The 19,738-nt window shown below is 45.9% G+C and overlaps 1 protein-coding gene across 4 annotated transcripts in view; it reads right to left on the bottom strand.

Annotated features, from left to right (window-relative positions):
* ERI3 (ERI1 exoribonuclease family member 3) overlaps positions 1–19,738 on the bottom strand; it is a 242,434-nt gene that overhangs the window by 203,418 nt on the left and 19,278 nt on the right. For all 4 annotated transcript variants that reach the window (XM_084637140.1, XM_084637141.1, XM_084637142.1 and 1 more), the window contains exon 3: positions 506–622. In XM_084637140.1, the coding sequence (XP_084493266.1) occupies positions 506–622 (117 nt within the window). The remainder of the gene's footprint in view (positions 1–505; positions 623–19,738) is intronic.

Genomic DNA, 19,738 nt, shown 5'->3' with positions numbered 1-19,738 from the left:
CACAGCAGTGAAGCTCACAGGCTAGGACATTAGATCCCTTCAATCACACAGCAGCACAGCGTTATTCGTTTCCTTCCATTCGGAACATGCTCTGTTTAACCTTCCACACCAAACAGCTGCATTGGAACAATGTCAACAGTCTGACATGTCTGTCTCACTGCTCTCTGGAGAGAGCCCCAGCACCTCTGATAGCATTAAGGAACCACAGAATTAAAGAGGTTGTCTACTGTGATTGTCTATTAGTTAAAACAAAAGATTTGCTATAAAAGAGTTTAACGACATTTGTACAGCACCTAGCACAAAAGAGCCCTGGTCCAGGACTGGGGCTCCAAGACACTATAATAAAATTATTATTATTATTATTAGAATCAACAGCAAGGAGTTGGAGTGATGGTTTACATTCAACATGCACTGAGAGGTGCTAACCCTGACCCCATGCAAAAGGTAACCCTGTTTCCCGGTTAGAGAGAGACTCTTGGAGCACTGTGCGTCCTTCGCGCTTTACCTCTGTACAGAAGGGAGTAAGCTGAGGGTGCACCACCGGCTGCACATACATGTGAAAGGTGGATTCAATCTCCATCGTCCTGCCATTTAGCTTCAGAATGGGGAACTCAATGATTTCCTGAATAAGGCACAAAAGAAAACAAGTTGTTATAAAAAGATGACCCCTGGGAAGACCCAAACCAAGCTCTTTGGGGCAGGGACCATCTTTTTGTTCTGTATTTGGACACCACCTAGCACGGTGGGGTCCTGCTCCGGACTGGGCCTCCTAGGCACTGCGGTAATACAAACAATACATTACAGGAAGATGGCACCTCCCCATATTAAGGAGAGGCATACAGCTCTAAAAAGGAAAAAGTGAGGCCAATGTGCACACGTGCCTAGGAAGGAATGGGGTCGCAACACTGCTATTAGGAAAGGTTACAAGTTTGCAGTTTATTACGGTAGCTGCCAAAACTAGGCAGCAAGGACTTACTGCCATTTCTCTGTCTAAGTCGCAACAACCCCAAGCTTTCCCACCAGGATCTGATCACCCTCGGGCAGAACGTCAGCCTGCCACCACACTCAAAACACAACCCACAAAGCCAACACACAGACACATACAGCAGATCCATTGTCACTTAGCCAGTGCAATCCAGAAGCTGTACTCAGAGAGATCAACTTTACCAGGGGCTCTTCTGAAGGATATGGGACATTAGACAATTACAGCCAGGATGCTATTGCATAAAGCGCCTCCGGCTGGGAGAGGCTGGGGCTGAAGTTGCAATGCGCTCTCCCATGGCCTGGACTGCTAGGCCACGCTATCCACAGAATGCTGTGATGAACCAGGAGCTCCCTCACCAATGCTATCTGTATGGCATAGAGCACTGCACCAAACACTGGTTTATTCCTTACAGCAAATTTATGCAGATAGGGAAATAGAAACGTTCTTCATCAGGAGAGTGTTCAATTATAGGAATAATCAGCAATCAAAAATTTACATGGACCTGTTAATAAAAAGTTTAAACAAAGCCAGTTACGATGGATTTCTCAATTATTAAAAAATATATATGAAATTAAAAGATCCAACCCCGGAATAAAGGCGATAAAATCCTTTGTGTTTGTCCCCCTCCTCTTCTCCCCCCAAGTTTAATGTAAGAGAAGTGACAATTTGTTTGGTGTCTTTAAAGAATAATTTGTCTCTGTTATTTAATAGAGATGCATGGCACCAGGATTCTGGAGTGCAAATGAGCCCATTGAGTGATAACCATGCAACAAGCCTCTCAAATCACTTGAGGGGGGAGGGGGAAGAGCAGAAGAGAGAGACAGAGAGAGAGAGAATAAAAGAAACATTGCTTTTTAATATTCAAAAACAGTTTGCAAAATTTAATCAAAGCACAGCAAAAGCTAACATTTTTACCACTTTGACATTTTTATTAGCGCTTTCATCAATTTTTAAAACATGAATGGAATTAGTTTAACAACAAAAAACTGCCTGAAAACATCTGGAAGAGACAAATAAGAAATAATACAAAATAAATAAATAAAAAGCAACTCTTGTGAGTAAAATTAGCATGTGGAAAATGCAATCGCTGCAGAGTGGTTAATGTAGCTTTCAGGCCCTGGCTGCAACCCCAGTGACCCAGGCACGGAAATTACTGTGAGGTCATAAATACGAGATGATGACATCACCACACGCTGAAAGCCAGAGGGAGAAGGGGTTGGGAGAAAAGGAACAACACAACACGGATTTCTATTTCACACAGTATACATGAATACACTACTACAGCGTGAATGACTCCTGATCCAAGGACTTAGGGGCGGAGGGTGTAAAGGGGGCAGACACAGAGTGGGTTATGGGGTGAGGTAGGAAATGTGGGAAAGGCAAGTCAAATGAACAGAAGAAGAAATAAGCGCAACATTTAGCCTTAATGCAAGGTTAAGGTGGAGAAATCAAACAGCAAGGAATCCCAAAGCGAATGGTTCCCCCATAACATTAACCCTGCCACATGACACACCCTACAAACATGCAGTGGAACAGAAGGAATTTTGTTTCCCGATTTTGGAGTGCATGATTACTCTGCCTCAGCACTGCACGAAGGCTCAAAGTTTCAAAAACCCAGTATCACTAGTAAATACACTTCAGGTAACACTGTTCAGACGTTGCAATGGCCCCACACACCACTCAGACCTAGTCCCATTCTAAATCTGAACTCACCAAATTCAGCCAATTGAATGATCACGAAAAAGCGAAACTGGTGGTCAGAATAGGAAATGGGCTTTTGTTCTTCCCCCTCACTTAATCCTGAAATGGCCGAACACCCTCGGCTCGACTTCTCCCTCCGTACCATAACCGCGGAGCAGACGCCCGGCACTGCGAGTTTCAGTTCAGGAGGAGAACGTTTTAGCAAGTCTTGGCATATATGACAAGGGAGTTACACTGAAACCATTTTGTAGCTTTAGCTAGAGGGAGGGCTAGCTAACGGTTAGTGTTCTCCTACCTGCCAGCCTTCCATTCCCAAGCTCAAAGACCCCTTCGTTCTCCAAAGGGCTGAGCCCCTTCAGACCCCACAGACTTCAATTGGAGTCAAGAAAGCTCCGCACCTTTTAGGGTTGGGCTCTACATGAGGCGCGATTGCCCAAAGGGGTCTCTCCATCACAGGATGAAGGGAACAGAAATTGCTCTCCCAGATGGAGACACAGCCACAGACTGTATGTGCATTGCCCTGCAGAGAGCAGTCCTAGCGGAACGGATACTCCTGTGGAGCCCATCAAGCACCCGGAGGTGAAGAAGGGCTGAAAGAGAGCCTTGTGTGACGCTGCCCGCTGGAATCAAATGACAGACCAGAGGCAAAAATCACTTTCAGGAGGTTCGGATTAAAACAGACTGGGAAAATAAAAAGATGAACTGAAAAATGTAATGCTATTCAGAATTAATACCGGTCTATGGTCACAGACAAAAAAAATGACTAGCAACTAGGATGTCTAGGGAGAAAGACTAATAGGGGTTTTTTGGCTTATTTGGTCAGTTTTTCAAGGGAGTGGTGAGGATCTTCCCAAAAACCTGTTTATCTGAATGCTCCCTTGAGTGGAGATTTTTCCACTCTCTGGCAATGTTTGCTCCGCTGGTATCTAAGGCAACAGATACCAGCCCCATGAAATCAGCTCCACTCCTCGCTAACAACGTTAGCCAGTCCTGCAATGAAATTTAACCTGTGACACCACTGTACTTTTCATTTAAACTTTCATTTGGAGAGAAGCAGTGTTCGAAGTCCCTGCAGTTTGGCCTACTAATAAAGACAAGTGTTGGGGCCTTTAAAGGTGCCATTCATCTTTTGCCTTTATTAAATTCAATTTTCTTAAGCCCATGATGCATCATGAAATTAGGAGCTGACATTCCTGTGGAAACAAAAATATCTATCAAATATAAATAGGAAAAAAATCCTCTATTACCAAAAATGCATGGCTTAAAGTTGATCTGTTTCCACTTTAAAAAAAAAAACAACCCACCACCAAGCATATGGCTTGTTTTAGATACCCAAAATGTTATTACAGATCTAGAATTTCATTCGTAATTATTATGAAATGGTGAGCCAACCCTCCCTCCAACCCGACAGACTGCGATTCAGAAAAGCAGCCGGGCAACCATATACTCTCACAACTGGCCAGGCTAACTCTGAAGTGCTAGGTTACATCTACACTGTCAAACCGGTTTTGGGGAGAGGGGAACATTCAAATTACAAGTACATCGGAAATTGGTCCATTTTGGCTGAATGTAAAAACTCCCCAGAGAGCACCACACACATCCACATCTAATTCTGACCTTAGGGAGCATTAATGCCAACTTCAGTGTTCCCCAGATCTAGTTCCACCAGCATTAGTCTCTCCCATCTCTAACCCTTTTTTAACTGTTTTCTTATAGATTTCTCACAGCCCAAGCTGAACTGGTAAGAACTGGTAACTGCAAACACGAGGAGGAGTTCTGAATGAGTTGGAACGTTTTGGAGGTATTTGGAGATTGCAAATAGCCATATTCTACCAGGAATACGAACAATCCAGTGTGTACGCCCATTCCCATTGCAGTTATATATTGTATTTAGTAGGGTAGCCTAACTTGAAAGGAAACCTGGAATTCAAATTGCTGGTGATAAATAATACACTCTTTATTTGCCTTTCCATTATCATGAAAAGTTGAATACATTTTGAATGGGGAAAGTCTTTGGCGCACAGCTCCAAATCGCTAACACAGGCATTTGCAATTATATTGTGGGAACAAAAATTCTAAAATCAATTTTAGCAGGTCTGAAAAGACACCACAATTCCTCCCCACTGTGCTAATATACAAATGTGGGAAAAGTTAAAATTAAAAACATCCTGTTACCAAATCTGTTTGCTCGTATACATGAGTCTGCAGTTCTTTAAACTAAACTGCATGACAGCTCACTGATAATTTTTGCCCTCCTTCCCAGCCACCCCAAAAGAGAGACACCACATGCAAGCACTCTGAATAACCTGCCTGTCCCATGACAGTTCTCTTTGAAACAGCTGGTAGCCTGCATCACAACTAGCTGACGGCAAAGCTAACAAGGACTTCCTTTTCTGAGGGCTTCAGAAAATTCACGAGGGCCTGTGAAATCACCTCTATAAATTCAGCCTTTTCCTGCTTTACACTCACTACGTGAAACCTCCTGCCTAAAACACCAAGCTGGGGATGCAGGAAGAGGGGGAAGAGGAAATTATTAATTCTAATTCTGCTGATAATAAAGAAATTAAACAAACAATTACACTCACTAAACGTTTTCCCACAGTGGGGAAATCTCTTGGATACAGAAACAAACCAGCAAGAGTTATACTGCTATTCACAGAGGAATCCTTTGCCCATAATCTTGGATTCTTGGAACCTCAACATTATTAGATTACAAGAATAAAATACACAGCAAGATCTTCCAGGCTCGTCAAACCCTTTCACCCAAGTGTCTATGTGAGGAGTGGGCGGGGCATACTCAAAGCCCCTTATTTCTTTATTTAGGTTAAAGACTATTGCCCACTGAGTTCAAAAACTACTCTGGAGTATGACTTATTCCATCCACTCCCCCCCCCCGAAGAAGTTTAATAAATACAAAGGATAAAAGATGCCAGTAAAAATTAGAGCTGACTGTTCAAAATGTAATAAAAACAAGTGGGTGCCGCCCATGAGGGAAAAGGATTTTTCTGGTAAGAAAAAGGACATAACGTTCTGCTAAGACACAGATCCCCTTTTACACCTTCCAAAGGGGGCAGAGGCAGGAGGGTCCTCCCTGGAAGGGACACACTCTCAATGGCTGTGCAGTCTGTTCAGTTGTTTTTCTTTCGAAGAAAAAAGTCATTTTATGCAAAAACAGCTTATTTCTTAAACAAACACTCGTGTTTTTGATTTACACCACGGGCTGCTCCTAAATAATTTATGGCGGGTTAAATTTATTGCAGAGCCCTGGCCAGCTGCAAATTCGAATTGCCAAATAATTAGATTTTAGGGCAATGCTTATAAATTATCCGCCGATTTGTCCGGACTTGTTTGTCAGTTGCTTTGTGCTTCGGGTCATCTTTGGCATTTCACTGTTTGTGTTTTAATTGCTGATTTACACTTTGACAGATGAGAGTTGATGCCTCCAAGTTTCCGGAGCAGGGAGGAATAACAGAGGGAAGAATCAGAGCTTTTAGAAAGCTTGTTTCTCCCTTTTTTCCAGGACAATTAAAATAGAAAAAGGGACGGAACCTGAACAGTGCAAACCTAACAGATTTGTCTTTTTTCCCCCCTTCCTTAATTATTTTAACTAAAGTTGCTTTCAAGTTGAGCAGTCCTGCACTGGCCTCCAGGGGCGACTGGCGAGATGAGCTCACAGGTCTTATCCCCAATAGCTAATTTTGATTAAACCGACCAAAACACACATCATACAGATAATGAGGTCAGTAACTGGGGGGGGGGGGGAGAAAAGGGTCCCCCCCAAAAAAAAATCACAGGCCATGCTAACTTTCTGAAGGATGGTCATCTAATGCACACGTGTGCGTGCACACACACACACACACACACACACACACACAGAGTGGAATATTGGAGCACACGTTTTGAGGCAAGTTACTTGGCGTATTAGTCAACCCTGTTCAAGAGCCCTTTGAGGCAGCAGCAAACACCAAATTACTTCTGCCATAACTACCTGGAAGAAAGCACACACATTTGAAGTTAAATTAATTTAAACAAATATATCCTGGGAAAGGAGCAGAGAAAGTGCGGGTTGGGGGGAATCCTAGACTTTCACACTCAACATCACTCAAAGGAAGAACAAAAAGGAACAAAGGAAACCACCACAAGATAATGAATCCTGCAGAAAAGGTTGACTTGATGCCAACTTCTGCTGCTGGCTCTTGGAATTCTAGGGTTTTCTTCCCGCCATCCCTGCCTCTAGGATCAGTGTACTGCCTGCCCCAAATGTTCAGACATCAGGAGTCACGCCCCCAAAATCATGAGACTCTCTTGACAATCATGATATTTGCTTTTAAATGATCAACTGAGGTTCTTTTTCTTTAGTCTTCTGGGTTCTGAGCCTTCAGATCACACTTGGGTCATATTTTCAGGCTTTTCTCCACAACCAGGATGGCAAGAAACTTTTCCAAGGCCAAAAGGGACGATTATGATCATCGAGTTTGACCTCCTGTGTAACACTGGCCACCGAACATCCCCAAATAATTCCCAGAACAGATCTGTTAGAAAAACATCTAATTTTGAGTTAAAAATTGCCAGTGATTCAGAATCCACCAGGACGCTTGGGAAATTGTTCCACTGGTTAATGACTTTCAGCTTTAAAACTGTACACCTTATTAACCATATTACTTTGCCTGACTTCAACTTCCAGCCATTGGATCATGTTAGACTTTTCTCTGCTAGATTGAAGAGCCCATTATCAAATATTTGTTCCCCATATAGGTCATTATAAACTGTGATCAAGTCACCCTTAACCTTCTCTTTGTTAAGCTAAACAGACTGAACTTGAATCAATCACTATTAGGCAGGTTTTCTAATCCTTTAATAATTCTCCTGGCTCTTCTCTGAACCCTCTCCAATTTATCCACCTCCTTGAACTGTGGACACCAGAACTGGACACAGGATTGCACCAGTGCCAAATATAGAGGTAAAATAACCTCTCCACTCCTACTCAGGATTCCCATTTGTGCAACAAATAACTGCATTAGCCCTTTTGGCCACAGCGTCACACTGGGAGCCAGTGTTCAGCTGATCATTCACCATGACCGCCAAATCTTTTTTTCAGAGTCACTGCTTCCCAGGATAGAGTCCCCCATCCTGTATATGGTCTCCATTCTTTGTTCCGAGAGTAAGGACATTTAGTCATGCTAAAATGCATATTGTTTGCTTGTGTCCAGTTTACCAAGTGATCCATATTGATCTTTAAAAAAGGGAAGAAGGAGGATCCTAGGAACTACAGGCCAGTCAGCCTAACCTCAGTCCCTGGAAAAATCATGGAGCAGGTCCTCAAGGAATCAATTCTGAAGCACTTACAGGAGAGGAAAGTGATCAGGAACAGTCAGCACGGATTCACCAAGGGCAAGTCATGCCTGACTAATCTAATTGTCTTCTATGACGAGATAACTGGCTCTGTGGATGAAGGGAAAACAGTGGACGTGTTGTTCCTTGACTTTAGCAAAGCTTTTGACACAGTCTCCCACAGTATTCTTGCCAGCAAGTTAAAGAAGTATGGGCTGGATGAATGGACTATAAGGTGGATAGAAAGCTGGCTAGATTGTCGGGCTCAACAGGTAGTGATCAATGGCTCCATGTCTAGTTGGCAGCCGGTATCAAGTGGAGCGCCCCAGGCGTCGGTCCTGGGGCCGGTTTTGTTCAATATCTTCAGAAATGATCTGGAGGATGGTGTGGATTGCACTCTCAGCAAGTTTGCAGATGACACTAAATTGGGAGGAGTGGCAGATACGCTGGAGGGTAGGGATAGGATACAGAGGGCCCTAGACAAATTGGAGGATTGGGCCAAAAGAAATCTGATGAGGTTCAACAAGGACAAGTGCAGAGTCCTGCACTTAGGACGGAAGAATCCAATGCACCGCTACAGACTAGGGACCCAATGCTAGGCAGCAGTTCTGCAGAAAAGGACCTAGGGCTGACAGTGGACGAGAAGCTGGATAGGAGTCAACAGTGTGCCCTTGTTGCCAAGAAGGCCAATGGCATTTTGGGATGTATAAGTAGGGGCATTGCCAGCAGATCGAGGGACGTGACCGTTCCCCTCTATTCGACATTGGTGAGGCCTCATCTGGAGTACTGTGTCCAGTTTTGGGCCCCAAACTACAAGAAGGATGTGGAAAAATTGGAAAGAGTCCAGTGGAGGGCAACCAAAATGATTAGGGGACTGGAACACATGACTTATGAGGAGAGGCTGAGGGAACTGGGATTGTTTAGTCTGCGGAAGAGAAGAATGAGGGGGGATTTGATAGCTGCTTTCAACTACCTGAAAAGGGGTTCCAAAGAGGATGGCTCTAGACTGTTCTCAGTGGTAGCAGATGACAGAACGAGGAGTAATGGTCTCAAGTTGCAGTGGGGGAGATTTAGGTTGGATATTAGGAAAAAATTTTTTACTACGAGGGTGGTGAAACACTGGAATGCGTTACCTAGGGAGGTGGTGGAATTTCCTTCCTTAGAAGTTTTTAAGGTCAGGCTTGACAAAGCCCTGGCTGGGATGATTTAGTCGGGGATCGGTCCTGCTTTGAGCATGGGGTTGGACTAGATGACCTCCTGAGGTCCCTTCCAACCCTGATATTCTATGATTCTATGATCTGCATAAGTGACCTGTCAGCTTCGTTATTTACCACTCCCCCAATTTTTGTGTCACCTGCAAACTTTATCCAGGATCATTTTATATTTTATTACAGATCATTTATCAAATATCATAGGGTCATGAACAGTTCCCTGCAGAGAATCTGACTAGAAACACACCCAACTGGATGATGATTCCCCGTCTACAATTACATTCTGAGACCTGTCACTAGGCCAGCTTTCAATCCACTTAAAGTGTGCCGTGTTAATTTTATATCTTCCCTTTCTGGCTTGCTGTCCCAAGCCACAACCTCGTCCCTGGATGAGAAGGCTTGGACAAGACTCCCCACTAGAACGTACCAATGCAGTACAGCAGCCGGTGGGTGAGAGACACTCAGCACTCCCTCTCCTCTCCTTCCGCCAGCAGCTGAGAACATTGTCTCACGGCCAGAGGGAGCCCCAAGAAAACAACAAAAATGGTCAGGGGCCAGTGGGACTGACTGAAACAAAGGAAAGACCAAAAGAGTTTGATGTATGTGATTTAGCTAAACCGTACCATGTATGTCGACATGGTGTCATCTGTACGGACATTAGAAGGGTGTCTGAACACCATGGAGAAGGGAATTATTCAATCCAACACGAGGTAAAACAAGTTTAATCCATGAGCCCTAAATGGGAAAGTTTTCAACTAAATAGCTGGAAAAATGTCTCGACAGTGACGTGTGTTAGAGCATAGAACAGTCTCCCACAGGCAGAAGAGTGATCCCCATTGCCCTGGATGCACCAGAAAGTGTCCTGTCGGAAGCACCCCTGCCCCAGCACCCAGGGGAGTAAGTGGAGGATCCCCTTCTAACGTCTATGATCCCCAAAGTACTGCCCACCCCAAAAAGAGGAGACTGGGACCAACAACTGAATTGGAGCCACAACCTTGATGACGAAAAGCCTAAATCCTACTTTTTAACCATTTTTTCCAACCAAGCTGATTGAGGTCCAAGGCCTCATCCCAGGGCACACAGTGATTGTTTGTGCACCAGAGCGTTAGGTCAAAAGTTTCCCACCTTTGCTAACAGCAGCGCCGCTCTGTCAGACCGAGCAATGACGGGAGCACTAGTGTTCACAAGCCTTCAGCAGCCACCATCATCTAACCCTGCTTGGGGCCCAAGTCTGCATATGGAGTCATCTCTAGACCATTTCCTCAGAGATTTTCAAAGCCACTTAAGGCAGTGGTCCCCAAACTTTTCACGTTCTCCCCCTCACCCCCGGATGTTCAAATCCTATTAAAGTCAAATCGCTTAGGTGGGTTTGAAAATCCAGACGAAAGGCTCCAATTTAGCTATTTGTAGACTGGGATGTTTCCATTAGGAAACATGACAGAACCACTGATAGATCCCACATACAGACAGATAGCTCACCCTCCTCATTCCTCTTCGCTGTCATAGAATCATAGAATATCAGGGTTGGAAGGGACCCCAGAAGGTCATCTAGTCCAACCCCCTGCACAAAGCAGGACCAATTCCCAGTTAAATCATCCCAGCCAGGGCTTTGTCAAGCCTGACCTTAAAAACCTCTAAGGAAGGAGATTCTACCACCTCCCTAGGTAACGCATTCCAATGTTTCACCACCCTCTTAGTGAAAAAGTTTTTCCTAATATCCAATCTAAACCTCCCCCACTGCAACTTGAGACCATTACTCCTCGTTCTGTCATCTGCTACCATTGAGAACAGTCTAGAGCCATCCTCTTTGGAACCCCCTTTCAGGTAGTTGAAAGCAGCTATCAAATCCCCCCTCATTCTTCTCTTCTGCAGGCTAAACAATCCCAGCTCCCTCAGCCTCTCCTCATAACTCATGTGTTCCAGTCCCCTAATCATTTTGGTTGCCCTTCGCTGGACTCTCTCCAATTTATCCACATCCTTCTTGAAGTGTGGGGCCCAAAACTGGACACAGTACTCCAGATGAGGCCTCACCAATGTCGAATAGAGGGGAACGATCACGTCTCTCGATCTGCTCGCTATGCCCCTACTTATACATCCCAAAATGCCATTAGCACAAGGGCACACTGCTGACTCCTATCCAGCTTCTCGTCCACTGTCACCCCTAGGTCCATTTCCGCAGAACTGCTGCCTAGCCATTCGGTCCCTAGTCTGTAGCTGTGCATTGGGTTCTTCCGTCCTAAGTGCAGGACCCTGCACTTATCCTTATTGAACCTCATCAGATTTCTTTTGGCCCAATCCTCCAATTTGTCTAGGTCTTTCTGTATCCTATCCCTCCCCTCCAGCGTATCTACCACTCCTCCCAGTTTAGTATCATCCGCAAATTTGCTGAGAGTGCAATCCACACCATCCTCCAGATCATTTATGAAGATATTGAACAAAACCGGCCCCAGGACCGACCCTTGGGGTACTCCACTTGATACCGGCTGCCAACTAGACATGGAGCCATTGATCACTACCCGTTGAGCCCGACAATCTAGCCAGCTTTCTACCCACCTTGTAGTGAATTCATCCAGCCCATACTTCCTTAACTTGCTGACAAGAATACTGTGGGAGACCGTGTCAAAAGCTTTGCTAAAGTCAAGAAACAATACATCCACTGCTTTCCCTTCATCCACAGAACCAGTAATCTCATCATAAAAGGCGATTAGATTAGTCAGGCATGACCTTCCCTTGGTGAATCCATGCTGGCTGTTCCTGATCACTTTCCTCTCATGCAAGTGCTTCAGGATTGATTCTTTGAGGACCTGCTCCATGATTTTTCCAGGGACTGAAGTGAGGCCGACTGGCCTGTAGTTCCCAGGATCCTCCTTCTTCCCTTTTTTAAAGATTGGCACTACATTAGCCTTTTTCCAGTCATCCGGGACTTCCCCGGTTCGCCACGAGTTTTCAAAGATAATGGCCAATGGCTCTGCAATCACAGCCGCCAATTCCTTCAGCACTCTCGGATGCAACTCGTCCAGCCCCATGGACTTGTGCACGTCCAGCTTTTCTAAATAGTCCCTAACCACCTCTGTCTCCACAGAGGGCTGGCCATCTCTTCCCCATTTTGTGATGCCCAGCGCAGCAGTCTGGGAGCTGACCTTGTTAGTGAAAACAGAGGCAAAAAAAGCATTGAGTACATTAGCTTTTTCCACATCCTCTGTCACTAGGTTGCCTCCCTCATTCAGTAAGGGGCCCACACATTCCTTGGCTTTCTTCTTGTTGCCAACATACCTGAAGAAACCCTTCTTGTTACTCTTGACATCTCTGGCTAGCTGCAGCTCCAGGTGCGATTTGGCCCTCCTGATATCATTCCTACATGCCCGAGCAATATTTTTATACTCTTCCCTGGTCATATGTCCAACCTTACACTTCTTGTAAGCTTCTTTTTTATGTTTAAGATCCGCTAAGATTTCACCATTAAGCCAAGCTGGTCGCCTGCCATATTTACTATTCTTTCGACTCATTGGGATGGTTTGTCCCTGTAACCTCAACAGGGATTCCTTGAAATACAGCCAGCTCTCCTGGACTCCTTTCCCCTTCAAGTTAGTCCCCCAGGGGATCCTGGCCATCCGTTCCCTGAGGGAGTCGAAGTCTGCTTTCCTGAAGTCCAGGGTCCGTATCGTGCTGCTTACCTTTCTTCCCTGCGTCAGGATCCTGAACTCAACCAACTCATGGTCACTGCCTCCCAGATTCCCATCCACTTTTGCTTCCCCCACTAATTCTACCCGGTTTGTGAGCAGCAGGTCAAGAAAAGCGCCCCCCCTAGTTGGCTCCTCTAGCACTTGCGCCAGGAAATTGTCCCCTACGCTTTCCAAAAACTTCCTGGATTGTCTATGCACCGCTGTATTGCTCCGCTGTATTGTATTGCACCGCTGTCCTAAACCCTCCATTTCTCATTTACTCCTGAGCTGATCTCTGCCCATCACACCTGTCTGCCTCCCACGCTCCCCCCAACTCTCTCATACACATGCGTTGAGCCTTCCTACTGCTTCTTGCCACAAACCATTAGCTGTACAGACCCTCCTCCCTTCCACATTCAGAATCAGAAACACAGAAATACCAACATCATCCATTTGTTTCCTCAAAAGCCTTCCTCCACACGTCTTTGATTGCCTGTTGCACGAGGCTGTAGAGCTACGATAGCTGAAGCTTGATGTCACGATGAAGATTTGCAGCTCAGACCAAACTGGAGGCTGCAGCATGTATCACCCTGTGGGGCAGGGTAAGCCAGGCTAAGCCGGTCCTTGCGCTTCCAGACATTACCTTTTTATGGCAAAGGACAACAACCCACACTGAAGCCTTTTTCGAGCGATGAAATAAGATGGCAAATGCTGGCTGTAGGAGCTGTTCTCCCTTCCCTCATCTCAGGCAGACTCTCAGGTCTTCGAGCCATGCCCCTTTTCCTCCCATCAGCCACTGTCAAAATCAACGTACTAAACAAAGCCCTCATGCACCAGAGTTGGCAGTGTTCAGCAGAGGACACCTCCTCTATGAAGTTGCCCATTTCTTTAACAAGCACTCCCTCATGCACGACGCAGCGGGTGGGAGTGACATTTACCCCAAAAGCAAAGAGCCCTCACATTTTTACCTTCTTGTTGCCTGACCACAAAATAAAGAAAATCAGTCATTCACAACAGGCTCTCCGCTCTGCAGCCTGAAACAAACGCAGACTTTCTTGTATTAAGGTCCAGAAATGTTTCCCTCCCCTCCAAGCAGCGCAAATGATCGACATTGCCAGCGCTGGTAAAACACGTGGGATAGGTGTGAAGGCCGTGTTTGTGTGCACGTGCGTGAACACTGGGGTGCTATAGATATCCCAGCTAACAGTAGGCTGCAGTGGATTTTTGCCTAGTATAGACAAGGCCTAACAACAGGATCAGAATAACTCTGCCAACAAACCGAAGTCTACATAGATAACATAACGATGGCTGGCAACCCAGCCTAAGAAATAGGAGAGAGGAGACAAGCACAAAAATCTCATCACTGAAAGACTGGCTATTCCACACTCCCTGGGGGATTAGCAACGAGATCTTAACAGCACTAAATCCCACTCCCTTCATCCAAATTAGAGATCATATACCCTATGACCAGAGCAAGGCAAAGAGGAAAACAGGGGCCCTGCCCAATCCCTCTCGGGGACCCCACAAATGAACAAGTGAGCTAACAATCCTATTTCGCAGCTGGCGAAACTGAGGCAAAGAAAGGTTACTGACTAGCCTAAGGTCACACAGGGGTCTATGTTGGAGCCAGAGTTAGAATTCAAGAGCTCCTGGCTCCAATTCTGTATTCAAACCACATCCCCTGGCTGCTTACAGCCCAAAAGGATTATCCATGGGGTGGGCAGAAAGGTGACCATGAAGTTAGATGCTTTCTTGGAAAGTTCTTGATGCCTTTTTACTCTCTGAACTTTTGTTTTTCCTGCTTGGGCTCGGTCCCAGATCTCATTTTCTGGAGGGACTGAAGAACAGCCACTCGGTTACGTTTGAGTCAGACACGTCCTTCCCTTCTGCAATCAATCTGCAGGCTTTAGGCTATGTCTACACGACAGATCTTACAGTGGCACAATTATACTGCTGTAAGGTCTCCCATGTAGCCGCTCTATGCCAACAGGAGAGAGCTCTCCTGTCAGCATAATTAAACCACCGCCAATGAGCGGCGGTAGCTATGTCAGCAGGAGAGCGTCTCCTGCCGACATAACACTGTCCACACCGGCACTTTTGTTGGTAAAACATGTCGGTCAGGGGGGAGGGGGAGGGTTCACACCCCTGACCAACAAAAGTGCTAACGTAGACAAAGCCTTAGTGATTGGTCAGATGCTCTTCTGAACTCAGGTAACTTAAAAATACTGTTTGGCTTTAAAGCATCATACTTGGAAAGGACACAAGATGTCCTCAGCAAGCACTGATGACTCAAATCTTACAAATATGGCTTTGAAATACCTCCACTATGAATATTTACAGGCAGCGTTTGTACCGCACACTGCACAATGGGGCTAAGAACGACTGGTGTTTCAAAGTGCTACCACAATATCGTAAGTGCACTAAACTACTGTGCTTGTTCCCTTAACCTCAGGCTGCAAATGTGTTCAGCTGCACAAGTCGGGGGAGGGAATTTCTTTTACTGGACCAACTTCTGTTTGGGAGAGAGACCAGCTTTCGAGCTGCACAGAGAGCTCTTCTTCAGGTCAGGGAAAGGTACTGAGAGGGTCAATACAAGTTCCAACAGATAGTTTAGCATAAGTACAGGTTTCAGAGTAACAGCCGTGTTAGTCTGTATCCGCAAAAATAAAAGGAGTACTTGTGGCACCTTAGACTAACCAATTTATTTGAGCATGAGCTTTCATGAGCTACAGCTCACTTCATTGGATGCATACTGTGGAAAATACAGATGATGTTTTTACACACACAAATCATGAAAAAAATGGGTGTTTATCACTACAAAAGGTTTTCTCTCCCCCCACCCCACTCTCCTGATGGTAATAGCTTATCTAAAGTGATCACTCTCCTTACAATGTGTATGATAATCAAGGTGGGCCATTTCCAGCACAAATCCAGGTTTTCTCCCCACCCCACCCCCAAACCCACTCTCCTGTTGGTAATAGCTTATCTAAAGGTTTCAGAGTAACAGCCGTGTTAGTCTGTATTCGCAAAAAGAAAAGGAGTACTTGTGGCACCTTAGAGACTAACCAATTTCGTGTAGCTCATGAAAGCTCATGCTCAAATAAATTGGTTAGTCTCTAAGGTGCCACAAGTCCTCCTTTTCTTTTAGCTTATCTAAAGTGATTACAGGGGGGGTGGGGGGAAACCTGGATTTGTGCTGGAAATGGCCCACCTTGATTATCATACACACTGTAAGGAGAGAGATCACTTTAGATAAGCTATTACCAGCAGGAGAGTGGGGTGTGGGGAGAGAAAACCTTTTGTAGTGATAAACACCCATTTTTTCATGGTCTGTGTGTATAAAAACATCTTCTGTATTTTCCACAGTACGCATCCGATGAAGTGAGCTGTAGCTCACAAAAGCTTATGCTCAAATAAATTGGTAAGTCTCTAAGGTGCCACAAGTACTCCTTTTCTTTTAGCATAAGTAGTTAGCACATATTCTAAGGGACCATTCAAGGAGAAGTGGCCCGTTAACACCTCTATAATAACAGGACAGAAAGGGGGTGAGTGGGTTACAGTTTGTTGTAATAAGCCTTAAATCCAGTGTCTTTATTGAGACCATGATTTTTAGCGTCTAGCAACATTAGGAATGTAAGCTCCCAGTCTCATCTTTTGAAAGCGTTGGGTAGGCGTCCTTCCAGGATGAGGACTGATAGGTCAGATATAGAGTGACTGCTTGTGAAAAATGTTCACCCACTGGTGATAGCTTGTGTCTGATGATGAGCTTGAAGAGGTTGGTGGGTTGTTTGAAGACTGGAAGAAGGGGTTCAGGAAAGATTTATTTCAAGATGGGGTCCCCATCGAGTATGGGTTGTAGTTGTTTGATACCCCACAGGGTTCCAACATGGGATGGTACATGACAACGAAGGGTGTGTGGTCAGAGGGGGTTTTACCTGGAGGGGGTATGGATCTTCCCCCACCCCCCATGGTGAATGCTGCTCACTACCTTTTTCTGAAACAACCACCCTATTTAACTATGCCATTGGTTACCTGCTCCATGGGTAATGATTGCATAGCTAATGGCACAGTGCTCAAACAGTGCAGGGACACTAGTGCAGGGACACCTGTGATAATTTAGGACTGGCCTACATTACAGAGTTAGGTCGACACAAGGCAGTTTACATTGACCTAACTCTGTAAGCGTCTACCCTAAAATGTCGTTCCCACCGATGTAACGTGCTCACCACACCGACCTAATAACTCCAGCTCTGCGAGAGGCGAAGCACTTAGGTCGATGGAGTTAGGTCGACACAGAGCCAGCACAGACACTGCGTTGCTTACATCGACTGTAGCTGCCTTTCAGAAGCCGTCCCACAATGCCCCACGCTGACAGGTAAATGGGTTGAAGCACTCCTACTGAGGATACGCACCACCCACACAAGGAGCGCCGTGTGGACATGCAAATCGATGTAATTACTGCAGGGGCTGGATGTCGATGTACTTTAGGTCAACTTAATTTTGTAGTGTAGACTTGCCATTAGCCTCAGTAAGCTGCTAAGCAAAGGAGCACTGTGACTGCTTTAAAGCTGATGATCTTATTGGCCTGCCAACAACAGATTGGTCCAGACCTGCTTAGTTCTCAACCAGTACTCTACAGGTGACCACCTGAGTGCCTCGTATTCTAGGCTTGTTGCTATAATAATGGTGGTTTATTTTTTAAAGATGAAATTGCTTTGAATATTTTCATACATCAGATGTCTTGCCTGGTGGTTTAGTAGTTGAGCTCTGCAGGACACCTGGGTTTGATTCCCGCTCATGTTATCTAGCTCCAAGGGCTTGAAATAAATACAGTTAATTCTGTAGCCTGCAGCCATGTCAGATCACATGGGTCACAGCAAGACTGTGCCCTCTTACTACTAGAATGGGGGAGGCCTCCAAGGTAAAACAACTGTCAGGAAGAACATGTCTTTTCTGCACCAGACTGCAGCTGTTATTTCATACCCTAAAGAACTTGTTCTGAAATTCTGGTTGCACTTCTCCCATCTCTACCAATTTATTTTCCTTGTTTTATTTTTCCTCTTTTAAAGGAGGGAGATTATATGCAATTGGTTACATTAAGATCTGAACTATAAGAGTGCATGAACTGCATAAGATAAGGTTCCCACAGCATTGCAACAGGGACACATGCTATATGGGAAACATGGTACAAAGGAACTGCACCTGTTCTGTTACTTTAGATTTATATCTGTAGCACGGGGTGTTTCTGCAGTTTATATGCTCTTAGCATAACTTTAGCAACAAAGCAAAACCCTTTGAATCATTTTATCACATGCATCTTTAATAGCATTCCTCCAGTAACACCATAGGAATAAGCTGAATTGGGAACTATTTGTTTAAACCATAAGTGCAACCTGAGTAGCATATAGATATGTAATCATGTACTACACCCATTGGAATGATTATGCACGAGGGAGCAGAGTTAAGGTCACCATGGGAAACAAGTCTGAATTTCTTTACTTTTGAGCAATTAAAAATCAACCTTAATGTGGGTTTTGTCAGAGGATTTACAACGCAGTCAAGTCCAACGGCCGTATGAACCCTGGGCTAAAAGAGAGCTGCCACTGGCCTGGGGATTCCTAGGCAGAGCAGGCAGCCAGCGGAACCTCTCCCTGCCTGCAGTCCCAGGTTTACAATGACACCAGGCTCACACTCGGAAGCAGCCCCGCTCTGCCCCAGAGGTCCCACCCACTGCCTGGCCTCTTCCCCTGAAGCTCCATCCGCCATTCGCTCCTCTCCGCCCCCTCCTCCCACACCTGGCGGGGTCTCACAGAGAAGAGGCCATGCGGGGAGGGCAGAGCAGAGAGGGAGGTAGGGCCTCAGGGCAGAGCAGGGCCCACAAAAGATTAATCTGGCCCTTCCTGTCCGCATTTGGCTAGGACAGTGACCATTCCCTCTGATGCTGGCCTTGTTGATAATCTACTGTATTCCCTTCTGGCCTCCAGACAGGACTATTGCAATACGGTCTGCTTGGAGCGCCTCTCGAAAAGCACCTGGAAGCTACTGCTAGTGCGGCACTCAGCTGCCTGCCTAGCCCCTGGGCCCAGCAGCAGGGAGCACATTATACCGACAGTATTCTTCTGGGGCAAAGCTCCTGCTCTGCCTTGGTGGGCCTTGCGCTTATTGGCGGATTTGCTCGCCTTGGAGCTTCACGGCAGCCCTCGGCTTGGCCGTTTTTCTGAATTCACAGTCCAGGTCGACGACTCCTGTGTCTGACCGGGAGTTGGGAGATTTGGGGGAACCCGGGCCCGCCCTCTGCTCCGGGTTCCAGCCCAGGGCCCCGTGGATTGCAGCTGTCTGGAGTGCCTCCTGGAAACAGCTGGGCGACAGCTACAGCTCCCTGGGCTACTTCCCCATGGCCTCCTCCCAACACCTTCTTTATCCTCACCACAGGACCTTCCTCCTGGTGTCTGGTAATGCTTGTACCCCCTCAGTCCGCCAACAGCCCGCGTTCTCACTCTCAGCTCCTCGTGCCTCTTGCTCCCAGCTCCTCGCACGCACCACAAACTGAAGTGAGCTCCTTTTTAAACCCAGGTACCCTGATTAGCCTGCCTTAATTGATTCTAGCAGCTTCTTGATTGGCTGCAGGTGTTCTAATCAGCCCATCTCAATGGTCTCCAGAAGGTTCCTGATTGTTCTGGAACCTTCCCTGTTACCTTACCCAGGGAAAAGGGACTTACTTAGCCTGGAGCTAATATATCTGCCTTCTATTACTCTCCTATAGCCATCTGTCCTGACCCTGTCACACTTGGTAGTCTCCACTGGCTTCCAGTGTGCAATCCAAGGTGATGCATCTGACCTCTAAAGCC

The sequence above is a fragment of the Lepidochelys olivacea genome (assembly GCF_965140295.1).
Source record: "Lepidochelys olivacea isolate rLepOli2 genome assembly, chromosome: 8".
NCBI classification, from domain to species: Eukaryota; Metazoa; Chordata; order Testudines; family Cheloniidae; genus Lepidochelys; species Lepidochelys olivacea.
Note: the sequence above shows the minus strand (reverse complement) of the source record. Positions and strands in the feature narration are given on the sequence as shown.